Source organism: Hylobates moloch, unplaced genomic scaffold, assembly GCF_009828535.3.
Source record: "Hylobates moloch isolate HMO894 unplaced genomic scaffold, HMol_V3 SCAFFOLD_10, whole genome shotgun sequence".
In the NCBI taxonomy this organism is placed as follows: domain Eukaryota; kingdom Metazoa; phylum Chordata; class Mammalia; order Primates; family Hylobatidae; genus Hylobates; species Hylobates moloch.
In genome coordinates, this window is record NW_026652285.1 from 33,405,860 (window position 1) to 33,419,791 (window position 13,932).

At 45.9% G+C, this 13,932-nt stretch overlaps 1 protein-coding gene across 4 annotated transcripts in view; it reads right to left on the minus strand.

The window, feature by feature from the left end:
- The window catches only part of PAX5 (paired box 5), a 199,635-nt gene that overhangs the window by 77,675 nt on the left and 108,028 nt on the right, over positions 1–13,932 (minus strand). For all 4 annotated transcript variants that reach the window (XM_032164173.2, XM_032164172.2, XM_032164170.2 and 1 more), the window contains exon 7: positions 11,932–12,061. In XM_032164173.2, coding sequence (XP_032020064.1) covers positions 11,932–12,061 — 130 coding nt within the window. The remainder of the gene's footprint in view (positions 1–11,931; positions 12,062–13,932) is intronic.

Here is a 13,932-nt window from a genome sequence, read left to right on the forward strand (position 1 = left end):
CCTATGTTGCCCAAGCTAGTCTCGAACTCCTGGGTTCAAGTGGGCCTCCCGCCTTGACCTCCCAAAGTGCTGGAATTACAGGCATGAGCCACATGCCCGGCCCACAGAACAACTCTGATAGCCAGCCCAGCATCTTCCATGGAATGCCAAGGACGGCCCCGCGGCCGACACGCAGTTGCAGGGTATCATGGTGCACTGTAGCTCTTGTTGTAATTTTTCACAGCACCTTTTGGCAGCCTGGATACATAAGGTGTTCTTGTATTTTTGCTTTCATTATTCATTATGATTTCACTCTGAGAGAAGAGGTATTTAGCCACATCTGATGAGCCTCGAAAAGGCTCATAAAAAATGGATCAAAGGAGGCACGTCCCATGGAAATATGAACAAATCGCTGTTCAGAGCTGCCTGGCACCCCGCCAGAGGGGATTGTGACAGAGGAGGCAGAACATATTTCCTGAGGGGGAAAACCCCAAAGCCACTTAGCCCAGCAGAGGGTCTCCACCACGCAGCCGAAACCAGCCTGGGCTCCCCAGCTTTTGAGATGCCCCAGGTCTGGAGTCCGTGGGTTCACAGGCTGAAAGCAACGCCTTGCAGTGTTTACTGTTTCCCCAAAATCCCCAAACGCACAGTGGATGTCCCTGCTTCCAATGATAGACACTGGGACTCTAAACAAGTGGAAAAAACTCAGAGCTCTCCACCCCTGCCCCTCACCCAGCCATCCTGATGGGGTCTCCAAGACTCCACCACCTTCTGTGGATTTCTGTGGGATCAGGACCCTTCTGAGAGCATCCCCACGTAGAGACCTGTCACTGGGCAAACGTCTCTTTGTCTTATGCCCCCAGGGCAGAGATAAGGGACTCTGGACAAGAGCCCAGACACATAGAAATAACTACCATTTATGGGGTGTTTACCACATGCCAGGCACTGTGCTAAGCACTCTGCAAGGTCCGCTCATATAATCCTTGCCAGAAGCTGTGAGAAAACTCTAGTGCTGGCCCATTTTACAGATGGGAAACTTGGGCCCAGAAATTAGTAACTTGCCTGAGATCACCCAGCTAGAATGCAGTGAAGTGGGCTTCCAGCTCCGGTAATCTGGCTTCCCTGCTGACATTCTCAATTGCACACTGAAAGAGACGCCTTCAGGAAATTTGAACTGGGATTTTTTTAGTCCATTTCATCACATAATGGCAGTAGGTTGTGGAAGCCAGGGCCCTAGGGGAGCTGGAACTGGGAACTGGGGCTCCAGCTCTCACTCACTGAATGTGGCCCTGAGCAGGTCACTTCCCTCTCTTGTCCTCAGCCTTCCCAGCTGTGAAGTGAGGAGTGGGACCACAGGATCCTCCCACCCTGCCCTGGTATGGTCAGAATGTCTGCTCTGAGGAAGGCTGGGACTCGCCAAAGCTGGATCCTGAACCCCTCTAAGCCTCCTTCTCCACAACTGCCCACATACACTCAGATGCCCCTTCGGTGGCTCTTAATCCCCCTCCTCCCACTGGCTCATTTTATCCTTGAAATAGCCAAGGGAGGCAGGGGCAGAATTACCACCCCTATTTCATAGATAGGAAAATGAGCTTGGAGAGAAGAGGATGATCAATGTGTCCAAAGACAGGACCAGTTAGGTGCAAAGCCCAGACAGAAACCTGTTCCTCCGACTCCTTTTCCAGTGCTCTTTCCCTCAGTCCTTGGCTGTTGCTCAGATTAAAAGCCAGAAGAGGGTGGACTTTCTTGGGCTGCCAAGTTTTGGGTATTGAGACTCCAAACATTGAACCTGAGGGATACTGCAAATCGGAGCAGGTGGACTCAGGGACTTGGCAGCCATTCTGTTTGTCTTTGTGGGTATTTCCGCTGCTAAAAAGGGGCAGTGCCCAGGGGGAGCCTCAGTCCCCAGGGCCCGGGTCTCCTACCAGGCTAGTGTTTCCCAAACTTGTCGGCCCACAGGAGGCCTCTCTCTGTCTCCTCCTGACGTGCCAACTTACTGATGCAAAGAGATGGTCCTCAGGGAAAGAGGCCAGCAAGATACAGTCTGGCCCCATTCCTTTGTTCTCTCAGGCAAAAGGTCAGGTGGACCCAGCTGAGTCCTTCACCAGTTAGAGAGGTGAGCAGAAGTGGGGAGCCTGGTGCCCCACTCACTGTCCTCTCTGGCAGGTAGGCACAGCGGCTCCCCCATCAGCAGGCCTGTGGCCCAATGACACACCTGCAGATAATTAGTCCCAATCAGGACAGGCCCAAACTGCTGACAGTGCAGTAACAGGCTGGCCATGTCACCAGTTTGCAAATGGTGAGCAGTTCCGGAACTGTGGCCCTAGCTGGTAGAGCAGGTGTTTAACTTAATATTTAATGCGGCATATATATTCTTCTCTAATGAGATCTTCCCTGAGCAGCCCAGAGTGTGAGGGCTGAGATAGAGCAGCACAGAAACCATCTGTCCCCCAGACCCCAGGTAGAGCCCTGGGCCGGGCTCACCATCCAGCTGGGCACCTACAGCACTCCGGGCTTTGTGGGGAGGGGAAAAGGAGATGGGGGGGCCGGAAGGCTCTGACTGTCCCTTGAAGAGCTCTGCACTGTGTCAGCACGTCCACTAACACAGGTGGAGTTAGATGAATGCCATGTGGTGAAACAGAGCCCCCCGCCCCCCAACAGCTCCTGGGGGCATTCCTTCAAGGTGTTTAACAGTTCTCAGTGGGGTCGGTAACTGCACCTCCAGAGGGTGTTTTGAAAATCCACGGGGGCTTCTCCATGCCTGAGGGGTGTTACTGCCTTGCAATGCAAGAATCCCACACGGTGAAGACTTTTTCTCCATCCTTCACAACTCTCCTGTCCTGCCAAACATTCAGGTAGGTGAGAAATCTGCTTATAAGTATTTGAATCTAGAACTGAACTTCATTTCCATATAAACGTGAACTTGCAATTTCCATGGTCTTAATATACCCTGAATTTTCTAGGAACGCAACTACCGTGTAAATGGAGCAAAGCTGGTACTTTGTTTTACTTGGAACTTTGCCAAGGGTTCCTCACCTATTTGTAAAATCACGCTGGCAGGATGAGTTAGTATTAGTCCCTAGTCCACACCTGTGCGTAAGGCTATGTCTGGGGCTGTTGCATTCACTGTGATTCTGTGCACGGAGAAAGCCCTGGACACCTTCATTATGTCTTGCAGTTTAAACATACAGAGTATTTACATATCAAAGTACATATTATTTAATTATACATAACTTTGCTTCCATCTCATTTACCTCATAGGGCATTGTTTTGATTTTATTTGAAATTAGTTGTGAAGACAGACCTACATTCTTAATGAATGTAATTTCAGGAGAGTAAAGGGGCACTGTGAATATACGCTATCCCAAGCGGATGCTGGGTGGAACTGGGTGGAGAACTCGACTGCAATGCATCCCTACTACAGCACCATAATGCCCCAAAAAGCATAGGAAAGAGCTCAAAGCTCTCCCACCGGATCTTCACATACAAGCATCTGATGTGTGTGCACACGCACATGCATCTGTGTGTCTATCCTTTATATTTTTTCATACAAATGAAAAACTTTCATTGTTCATATAAATGAAATACTTAAATACTTAATATTTATTTAAAAATATATCTTAGACACTTATTTACATCAGTACAGATAGTCCTATTTAATTCTTTTTAGTGGCTGTGTAGTATTTTATTGTGTGAAAGAGACATAATTTATTTAACCAGCTCCTGTTGATGGATGTTGCGTTGTCTGTTTTTATTTACCATTATAAATAATTCTGTAAGGATTATACATATCTAGATATCATTGTGCATCTATGTGACTATACCTGTGACATACATTCCTAAAAGTACATATAAAAGTTCTGAGTCAAGCAAATAAACATGTGCATTTAAAATTTTGATAGATGCCATTCCAGTACGTGTAGCTCTAAAAAAAGAAAAGTGATTGATATTGCCAAGTTTCCCTCCCAAAGAGATTGCATCAATGTATGCTCTTATAACAGTGTGTGAAAAGATATGTTTCTCATACTATCTCCAACACTGAACTTTAATCTTTGTTAAGATGTTTTTAAGTGTCTCGTGATTGTTTTAATTTACAGTTTTAAAGTTATGAGTCAGGTGAACACGTTTTCATATACTGTTGGGCACCTGCATTTTTTCCCTATGAAAAGATGTTCAGGTTGAACAAAACTTTAAGAAAAAAAATCAGTAGAAAAAAATGGGCAAAGGATTTTTTCTTATTCATTTTTAAAAGCTCTTTATATATTGAGGAAATTAGCTTTTTGTCATCTGTATTCTACACTTTTTTTTCATTTTGTTCTTTGTCTTTTGGATGTTCTTCCATATACATACAAAAGATTTAAATGTTTAATACTTAAATTTATTTCTTTTGTCTTTTGTATTTGGAATATAGTTTAAAAAAGACTTTTCCCACTCTAAAATTATAAAAAAATTTCCAGGCCAGGCACAGTTGCTCACTTCTGTAATCCCAGCACTTTGGGAGGCCAAGGTGAGAGAATCACTTGAGCCCAAGAGTTCAAAACCAGCCTGGGCAACACAGGGAGACCCTGTCTCTACAAAAATAAAAAAAATTACCAGGATGTAGTGGTGCATGCCTGTGGTCCCAGCTGCTTGGGAGGCTAAGGTAGGAGGATCACTAGGAGGTTGAGGCTGCAGTCAGCTGTGATCGCAACACTGCACTCCAGCCTGGACAACAAAGTGAGATTGAAAAAAAAAAAAAAATCCCTTGAGGTTTTTTTTTTTCTAGTTTTATTATGACTTCATTTTTGATATTTGAAGGTTTTGTTCAACCTGAATTTTATTTTAATATAAAGAGTGAGGTAGGTATTCAACTGGCCCAATTGTCTCAACATCATTAAATAAATGATTTATCTTTTTTTCTACTGATTTCAAATGCTGCATTTGTGAATGCCCAAGTATATTTGGACCTATTTCTGAATTCTCTATGCTGGTCCTTTTGTCTGTTTACTTCAGTTTCAGTAACAAACAGTTTTAGTTATTGTAGCTTTATCAGATATTTTTAAATATGCTAAGACTTTTACTCATTTCTCTATGTTAAAATTTTTCTAGCTGTCACTGTTAATTTATTATTTAGCATCATTTTGATAAAGTCAAAAGAAATCTGTTGGTATTTTCATAGAAATTATTTTGAATTAATAGATTACTTTGGAGGAGTTGGCATTTTATGACATTTAGTTTTTTATCCAAGAATAAACTACATCTCTTTATTTATTCTATTATGACCCTTAAGGGAGTTTTAAACTTAAGTTTCTTCCCAGGTGTTATATATATAGTTACAGTTAGTGGGGTCTTCTCTTTTATTATGTTTTCTTTTTTTTTGAGACAGAGTCTCATTACATCATCCAGGCTGGAATGCAGTGGTGTGATCTCGGCTTATTGCAACCTCCATTTCCCAGGTTCAAGTGATTCTTGTGCCTCAGCCTCCCTAGTAGCTGGGACTACAGGTGTGCACAACCATGCCTGGCTAATTTTTGTATTTTTTGTAGAGATGGGGTTTCACCATGTTGGCCAGGCTGATCTCAAATTCCAGACCTCAAATGATCTGCCTGACTCAGTCTCCCAAATTGCTGGGATCACAGGCGTGAGCCACCACACCCAGCTCTTTTATTATGTTTTCTAGCTAACTATTGTTTGCTTATAAGAATATATATTATATTGATAATTAGAATACTTCTAACATTTTTAAATTAAGCATAATTTTGACTTAGGCCCGGAATGTTTATATTTTTTTCTACTCTATAATGAGACTTTAAAATGGATAAATCAAAGTATAAACAGGTCTTTGGTCAAGGGTTTACTTTAAAACCCAATCCATGCCCAGACTTCCTGTCTGGGCCTAACAAAGAAGGCTTCTCCTGCAGACCCCAGGACAGCTAAGCCACTGAGCTGGTTCTTAGCACCAATCTTCTAGATCAGTTCAACTCAAATTCCTTGCCAGGCTTGTAAGATAAATGAGGAAGCAACTGAGTGGCGACCATGGGCACCTGTCTTAAGGGGCAGCAGCTACTGCTACTGAACCCCAACCACTGTGACCATGTGGGAATATGACCTAGTGTGGCCAAATTTTCCAGTTTTTGCAAGGGAATCCCAAAATCCAGACTTTTATTTTCTAAATATTGACTCAAATTTTGAAAAAGCTCTATGTAGCCCCAACTAAACATGTCTGTGGGCTAGATTAGCCCTTTGGCCAGCTGGCCTCCAGTTGACCACTTCTGTAGACAAGATTCTCAGAAAGGCAACCACAGCCTCAACTTTTACAGGATTATTTTCTACCTAAAGAGGCATGTGCATAAATGGCAGGATGCCCAGCACACCTCGTTTTATTCTGTTTCACTTTATTGTACTTCACAAATATTGCATTTTTTTACAAATGGAAGGTTTCTGGCAACCCTGTGTCAAGCAAATCTATCAGTGCCATTTGTCCAACAGCATGCACTCACTTCCTGTCTCTGGGTCACATTTTGGTAATTTTTGCGACATTTCACAGTTTCTCATTATTATTATATCTGTTATGGTGATCTGTGATCAGTGATCTTTGATATTACTATTCTAATTGTTTTGGGGAGCCACAAACTGTGCCATATAAGATGGCAAACTTTCAATAAACGCTGTGTGTGTTCTGACTGCTCACCATCGACTGGCTGTTCCCTCATCTCTCTTCTTCTCCTAGGGCCTCCCTGTTCCCCGAGACACATCAATACTGAAATTAGGCCAATCAATAACCCTACAATGGCCTCTATGTGTTCAAGTGAAAGGAAGAGTCACATATCTCTCACTTTAAATCAAAATCTAGAAATGATTAAGCTTCGTGAGGAAGGCATGTCCAAAGCTGAGACAGGCCAAAAGCAAAGCCTCTTGCACCAAACAGCCAAACTGTGAATGCAAAGGAAAAGTTGTTGAAGGAAATTAAAAGTGCCATTCCAGTGAACACATGAATGATAAGCCTTATTGCTGATATGGAGAAAGTCTGAGGGGTCTGGATAGAAGCTCAAACCAGGATGGGCATGGTGGCTCACACCTGTAATCCCAGCACTTTGGGAGGCAGAGGTGGGAGGATTGCTTGAGCCTAGGAGTTTGAGAACAGACTGGGAAACATAGAAAAACCCTGTCTCTACAAAAAATTTAAAAATTAGCCAGGCATGGTGGTGCACGCCTGCAGTCCCTGCTACTCAGTAGGCTGAGGTGAGAGAATTGCTTGGGTCCAGGAGGTCAAGACCAGTGAGCCATGATTGCACCACTGCACTCCAGCCTGGGTGACAGAGTGAGACTCTGCCTCAAAAAAAAGAAGAAGAAGATGATAAACCAGCCACAACATTCCCTTTAACAAAAGCCTAATCCAGAGTAAGGTACTAACTCTCTTTAATTCTAGGAAGGCTGAGAGAAGTTAGGAAGCTGCAGAAGAAAAGTTAGAAGCTAGCAGAGATTGGTTCATGAGGTTTATGGAAAGAAGCCATCTCCATAACATAAAAGTGCAAGGTGAAGCAGCAAGTGCTGATGTAGAAGCTAAGATCAAGCTAAGATCATTGATGGAGGTGACTACACTAAACAACAGATTTTCAATATAGACCAGTCTTATACTGAAAAAGGATGCCATCTAGGACTTTCATAGCTAGAGAGGAGAAGTCAATGCCTGGCTTCAAAAGCTTCAAAGAACAGTCTGACTCTCTTGTTAGGGGCTAATATAGCTGGTGACTTTAAGTTAAAGCCAATGCTCCTTTATCATTCCAAAAATTCTTGAGTCCTTGAGAATTATACTAAATCTACTCTTCCTGTGATCTATAAGTGGAAAAACAAAGCCTGGATAACAGCACATCTGTTTATAGCACGGTTTACTGAATATTTTAAGCGTACCATTGAGACCTACTGCCCAGAAAAAAAAGATTGTTTTCAAAATATTACTGCTCATTGACAATGCACCTGGTCACCCAAGAGCTCTGATGGAGATGTACAAGGAGATGAATGTTGTTTTCATGCCTGCTAACACAACATCCATTCCGTGGCCTGTGGGTCAAGGAGCAATTTCAACTTTCAAGTTGTCTTATTTAAGAAATACATTTTGTAAGGCTATATCTGCCAGAGAGAGTGATTCTTCTGATGGATCTGGACAAAGTACGTTAAAAACATTCTGGAAAGAATTCACTATTATAGATACCATTAAGATCATTCACAATTCGGCTGGGCACGGTGGCTCACGCCTGTAATCCCAGCACTTTGGGAGGTTGAGGAGGGTGGATCATGAGGTCAGGAGTTCAAGACCAGCCTGGTCAAGATGCTGAAACTCCGTCTCTACTAAAAATACAAAAATTAGCCAAGTGTGGTGGCGGGTGCCTGTAATCCCAGCTACTCGGGAGGCTGAGGCAGAGAATTGCTTGAACCCGGGAGACAGAGGTTGCAGTGAGCCCAGATCATGCCACTGCACTCCAGCCTGGGCAACAGAGCGAGACTCTGTCTCAAAAAAAAAAAAAAAAAAAAAAAAAGAATATACATGATTCAGGGGAAAAGTTAAAAATATCCACATTTACAGGAGTTGGGAAGAAGTTGATTTCAGCCCTCATGGATGACTTTGAGGGCTGAAAATGACTCACTTCAGTGGAGGAAGTAATTGCAAATATGGTGGAAATAGAGAGAGAATGAGAATTAGAAGTGGAGCCTGAAGATGTATTGAATTGCTGCCATGTCATGATGAAACTTTAGTGAATAAGGAGTTGCTTCTTATGGATAAGCAAAGAAAGTGGTTTCTTAAGATGAAATCTACTCCTGGTGAAGATACTGTGAACATTGTTGAAATGCCAACAAAGGATTTAGAATATTCCATAAACTTAGTTGGTAGGGCAGTGGCAGGTTTTGAGAGAGCTGACTCCAATTTTGAAAGAAATTCTATGGTGGATAAAGTGCTATCAAACAGCATCGCATGCTACGGAGAAATCTTTCATGAAAAGAAGAGTCAATTGATGCAGGAAACTTCATCGTTGTCTATTTTAAAAAATCGCCACAGCCACCCCAATCTTCAGCAACCACCGTCCTGATCAGCCATCAGCCATCAACATCGAGGCAAGACACCAGCAAAAAGATGACTCACTGAAGGCTCAGATGATTACGAGCATTTTTTAGCAATAAGTATTTTTAAATTAAGGTATGTGTCTTCTAAAAAACATAATGCACACTTACTAGACTATAGTACTGGTTGAGTATCCCTTATCCAAAATGCGTGGGACCAGAAGAGTTTCAGATTTTGGATCATTTTGGATTTTGGAATATTTGCTTTATATTTACCAGTTCAACTCCTAATCTGAAAATCCAAAATTTGAAATGCCTCAATGAGCATTTCCTGTGAGCTTCATGTCATACTCAAAAAGTTTCAGATATTGGAGTATTTCAGATGCTTAACCTGTATAGTATAGACATAGCTTTTTTTTTTTTTTTTTGAGACAGAGTTTCGCTCTTGTTGCCCAGGCTGGAGTGCAATGGCGCGATCTTGGCTCACTGCAACCTCCGCCTCCCAGGTTCAAGCAATTCTCCTGCCTCAGCCTCTGAAGTAGCTGGGATTACAGGCATGCACCACCACGCCCAGCTAATTTTGTATTTTTAGTAAAGACGGGGTTTCACCATGTTGGCTGGGCTGGTGTAGAACTCCTGACCTCAGGTGATCTGCCTGCCTTGGCCTCCCAAAGTGCTGGGATTACAGGCGTGAGCCATTGCACCCAGCCAGACATAGCTTTTATCCGCACTGGGAAACCAAAAAATGTGTGTGACTCACTTTACTGAGATATTTGCTTTATTGCAGTATCCTGGAACCAAACCCACAATGTAAGCCTATAACATCTTCTTGTGATCTGCCTACCCAATCTTCTCATAAACTCTGATCCCAGTAACAAACCCTCCTTTCTGCAGAACAGTCTCCTCTGGGATCTCATTTGATCCTTACCTGGACCCTGAGAGACCAGGACCCTTTTACAGATGGAGAAACGGAGGCTCAGAGATGTGTCCAGAGTCAGACAGCAAGGCAGTGACCTTGCTGGATGAGCCCCAGCTGATCTGTGTGGCAGCGTGGCCAGCAGCACGGGCCCTGGCATTCAACTGCAACTCCACTGCTCACCAGCTGTGATCTCGACAAGCCACTCAACTGCCCCAAGCCTCAGTTTCTCTATTTGTGAAATGGACATGATCATAAAAGTCCCACCTCCCAGGGTTCCTCTGAAGGTTAAGTGAGTTCACTTAGCACAATGCCTGGTTCTTAGTAAGTGCTCAGTGAAGTGCCAGTTTCTATTATTGTTCACTAATCCAGGCTTCTTTGTGCTCTGCCATGCCCACCTCTATAATTATTTGTAGTTCCTTGAAAAAGAGGAAAAAGGGCCCAGGATCTAGGAGCCAGAGGGCCAGCTCTAACTCCCCCTTACCCCTTATGCCGGGCGAGCCACCGCCCCTCCCTGAGACTTGGTTTCTGTGTCTGTGAAATGGGAGTGCCTTCAGAGGTCTCGTCATGGATTCTTGTGACACCAGGGGAGGGGACCTCCTCGGACACCTGTGGGGTCAGCAAAGGCTTACTCCAGCTGGGGCTCCCCGGCTCCCTGCCCCTCGCTAACGTCTCCCACCTCAGGCCTGGCTGCACTCCAGGCTCTTGGCCCACTTCAGGTGGATGGGGGATAAAGTCACTCTTGCCACCTGACTGGCCCTCACGTGGTGCTCAGAGCTGCAAATAGGGCCCCTCTCTTCTGCCTGAGCCTCGGTGCTGACCCTTCAGCCCAGGTCTCGGAGCTGGGCCCTCCCTGTCTTGCTGCTTTGGCCTAAGTGACCCCCCTCCATTGTTGTAACCTGAGTCTAACCCAGCTTCCCTGATGCACCCACAGTCCACCTGCATGTCTACGAGTCCCGTGTCACTGTCACTATTCACTGTGCCCTGCCTACCAGCCCACATGGGCATCCTGCTACCTCAAACCAGACCCACAGCTCTGGCCCAAGTGTGGCCCACCAGCCCCTTGTCTATTTGTGCAGTACCCGAGAGGGCCTCCTGCCTGCCTGGTTGGACAACCAACGGCTGGCAGCTGAGTCTGTCCAAATGGAATCGGTTCCATGTTATCCCAGCACAGCTGGGCCAGGGGTCTGCCCGTCCTGGCCCGCGCATCCAGCCCTTCTGCAGCAGCAAGCCAGCAAGCCCCATGGTGACCTGCCACAGGGAGAGGGTTCTCAGAAGAATCCTAACAGCTACAGGTATTGGGTGCTTACCGCGTGCCAGACAAGAGTCCAAGCACCTTCCACATACGAACAAATTAATCCTCACAACAGCCCCCTGGAGTAGGTGCTAGCACTAGTCCCACTGTGCAGCTTAAAGCCACAGCCCAGAATGCATACATGACTCACCCAAGTCTGCACAGCTAGTAAATGGCATGATCAAACTCAACAGTGCACCTCCAGGACCCACACTCCCAATCTCTATACAGACAGCTAAAGAGTCTTGGCATCCGCCAAGCACCTTCCAGCCTACACCGCCTACCCTTCTTAACTCAGATTCTGCCTGCCAACAACAATCTGCAAGGAATCCCATTCCTCCTTGAGGTTGGTGCCCAGCAGGTTGGCCTTTCTTGTGAAAGAAATAAACCCTAGGCCTCTGAACACTCAGCCCCACCCATGGGGGCCCCTCTGGCAGGAGGTTTCCTGCCCCCCGCCCCAAGTCCCCTCCAGCCCACAGTCCATTTGGCATTTGTTCTCCCCAGCTTTGTTGGAACCATAACCAACCATGTCTCATCACAGCTGCAACCCTGGCCCCAGCACCTGATCTGTTCCCAGGCCTCATAACCTCGTTAAAACAAAATTGGCCAATCACATCCAAACATACCAAGAAGCCACTCTTCCCACCACACACTTCTCTCTCTCTCTCCCTCCCTCACTCGTCCCCCATGCCCCAGGTGCCCTCACCTGTCACAATGGGGTAGGACTGCGGGCCTGGCACACTGCTCCCGATGTCAGCAGGGGTGGGGCTGGCCAGATTGGCCTTCATGTCGTCCAGCCCACCAGCCAGCGAGGCCATGGCTGAATACTCTGTGGTCTGAAAGAAGAAACAGAGACGTCTCAGCACCAAGACTTCACAGTACCTTAGTCAAATGCCAACTCCACGTTCTGAGCTCAGCCACCAAGCCGGGTTAGTCCATGCCTGTGCCAAGGCCCACAAGGGGCTCATGAACACCTCCAGTGTTGAAAGGGCAGAGTTAGCTTGGTGGAACGAGACAGTTGTCCAGAATCAACAATTCTTCCCAGGAGAGGAGGTGGGCAGGACTCAGTGCAACTTCACAAGAATCCAAACTTTGCTCCCTCTGGCCTGCATGTTGCCCTCGTCCAGCTCCAGTCGGCCAGAGACCCCACACTCCTCAGTGCAGGGATGGAGGGTCCATAACAAAATGCAAGGCAGAAATAAGTGTCTTCTTGCCAAAAGAATGGAAAGAATGGTTTCTGATTTCTGTGCTCTTAAACCACAAAAGTAGAATCACAGAAACAAGGGGTAAGAGGAATCTGGGAGATCATCCAGTCCAAATCCTCATTTCACAGATGAATAAACTGAGGCTCAAGGGGAGGAGGGCTTTACCCACTATCAACAGGGAAGAATACCAGTTGGGGTGGGTCACCATGAATTCCCACCCTAATCCAATATGGCAAACTAACTGAGCCACCATTTGGCAAGTGTTTTTGAATTCTGGAAGCAGGTAAACACCTGTATGCTGAAAACCATGGGGTGCACATATCTAATTTACCAAGTCCACACCAACCATGTGTATTTAGCCCATGAGTCATGCTCCTTTCTTTAAGCCATTTCACAAAATCAGAGTTTGCAATGAGTCATTTCCTTGTCATCCAAGCCACTGTCAGAATGGTCTCCAGAGAAGGCAGCAAAGGCACCAACCTGGATCTTTCAACCGAAGGATAGACTAAATTATAAGCACGAGTGAGAAGTCTCTTCCTCCCACCCCACCCCACACCAGGGCCTATTTTCAGGTAAAGAAAATATATGCGGCTGGGTGCAGTGGCTCACGCATGTAATCCCAACAGTTTGGGAGGCCAAAGCGAGTGGATCTTTTGAGCCCAGGAGTTCAAGACCACCTTGGGAAACATGGCGAAACCCTGTCTCTACAAAAAAATACAAAAATTAGCCAGGTGTGGTGGCTTTCACCTGTAGTCCCAGCTACTTGGGAAGCTGAGGTGGGAAGATTGACTGAGCCCAGGAGATCGAGGCTGCAGTGAGCCATGATCATGCCACTGTACTCCAGCTTGGGTGACAGAGCAAGACTCTGTCAAAAAAAGAAAGAAAGAGAAGGAAGGAAGGAAGGAAGGAAGGGAGGAAGGAAAGGAGGGAAAGAGAAGGGAGGCAGGGAGGGTGGAAGGAAGGAAGGAAGAAAGGAAGGGAGAGAAAGAGAAGGAAGGAGAGAGGGAGGGAGAGAGGGAGAGAGGGAGAGAGGGAGGGAGAGAGGGAGAGAGTGAGGGGGGAAGGGAAAGAGAAGGAAGGAAGGAAGAAAGGAAGGAAGGAAGGAAGGGAGGGAGGGAGGGAGGGAGGGAGGGAGGGAGGGAGGGAGGGAGGGAGGAAGGAATTTGCAAACACTTAAGCCAACAAATTTGTTTGTGCATGTGAAGATTTTATGTGGGGAGTTTCCTCCAGGACCCTGGCATTGCTGATGTTGGTCCAGGGTTATGTCCTTGTCAGGGAGGGACACAGAAACAAGCAGTCTTCTGGAAGGAGCTGCAAGCACCCTGAGTAAAATGACGATGACTGAGCCACTGGGAGGGAAACCAAAAGAGCCACTGGGCAGCAGGCAGAAGGGACTGGGACTCAGGCACATTCCTGGTGTCTTTCTCTTCAAATCAGAGATTACTTCCTGGGCAGCTAAAGTTTCAACTGGGGGTGATGGCAGCAGTGAGTCCAGGAGGTGC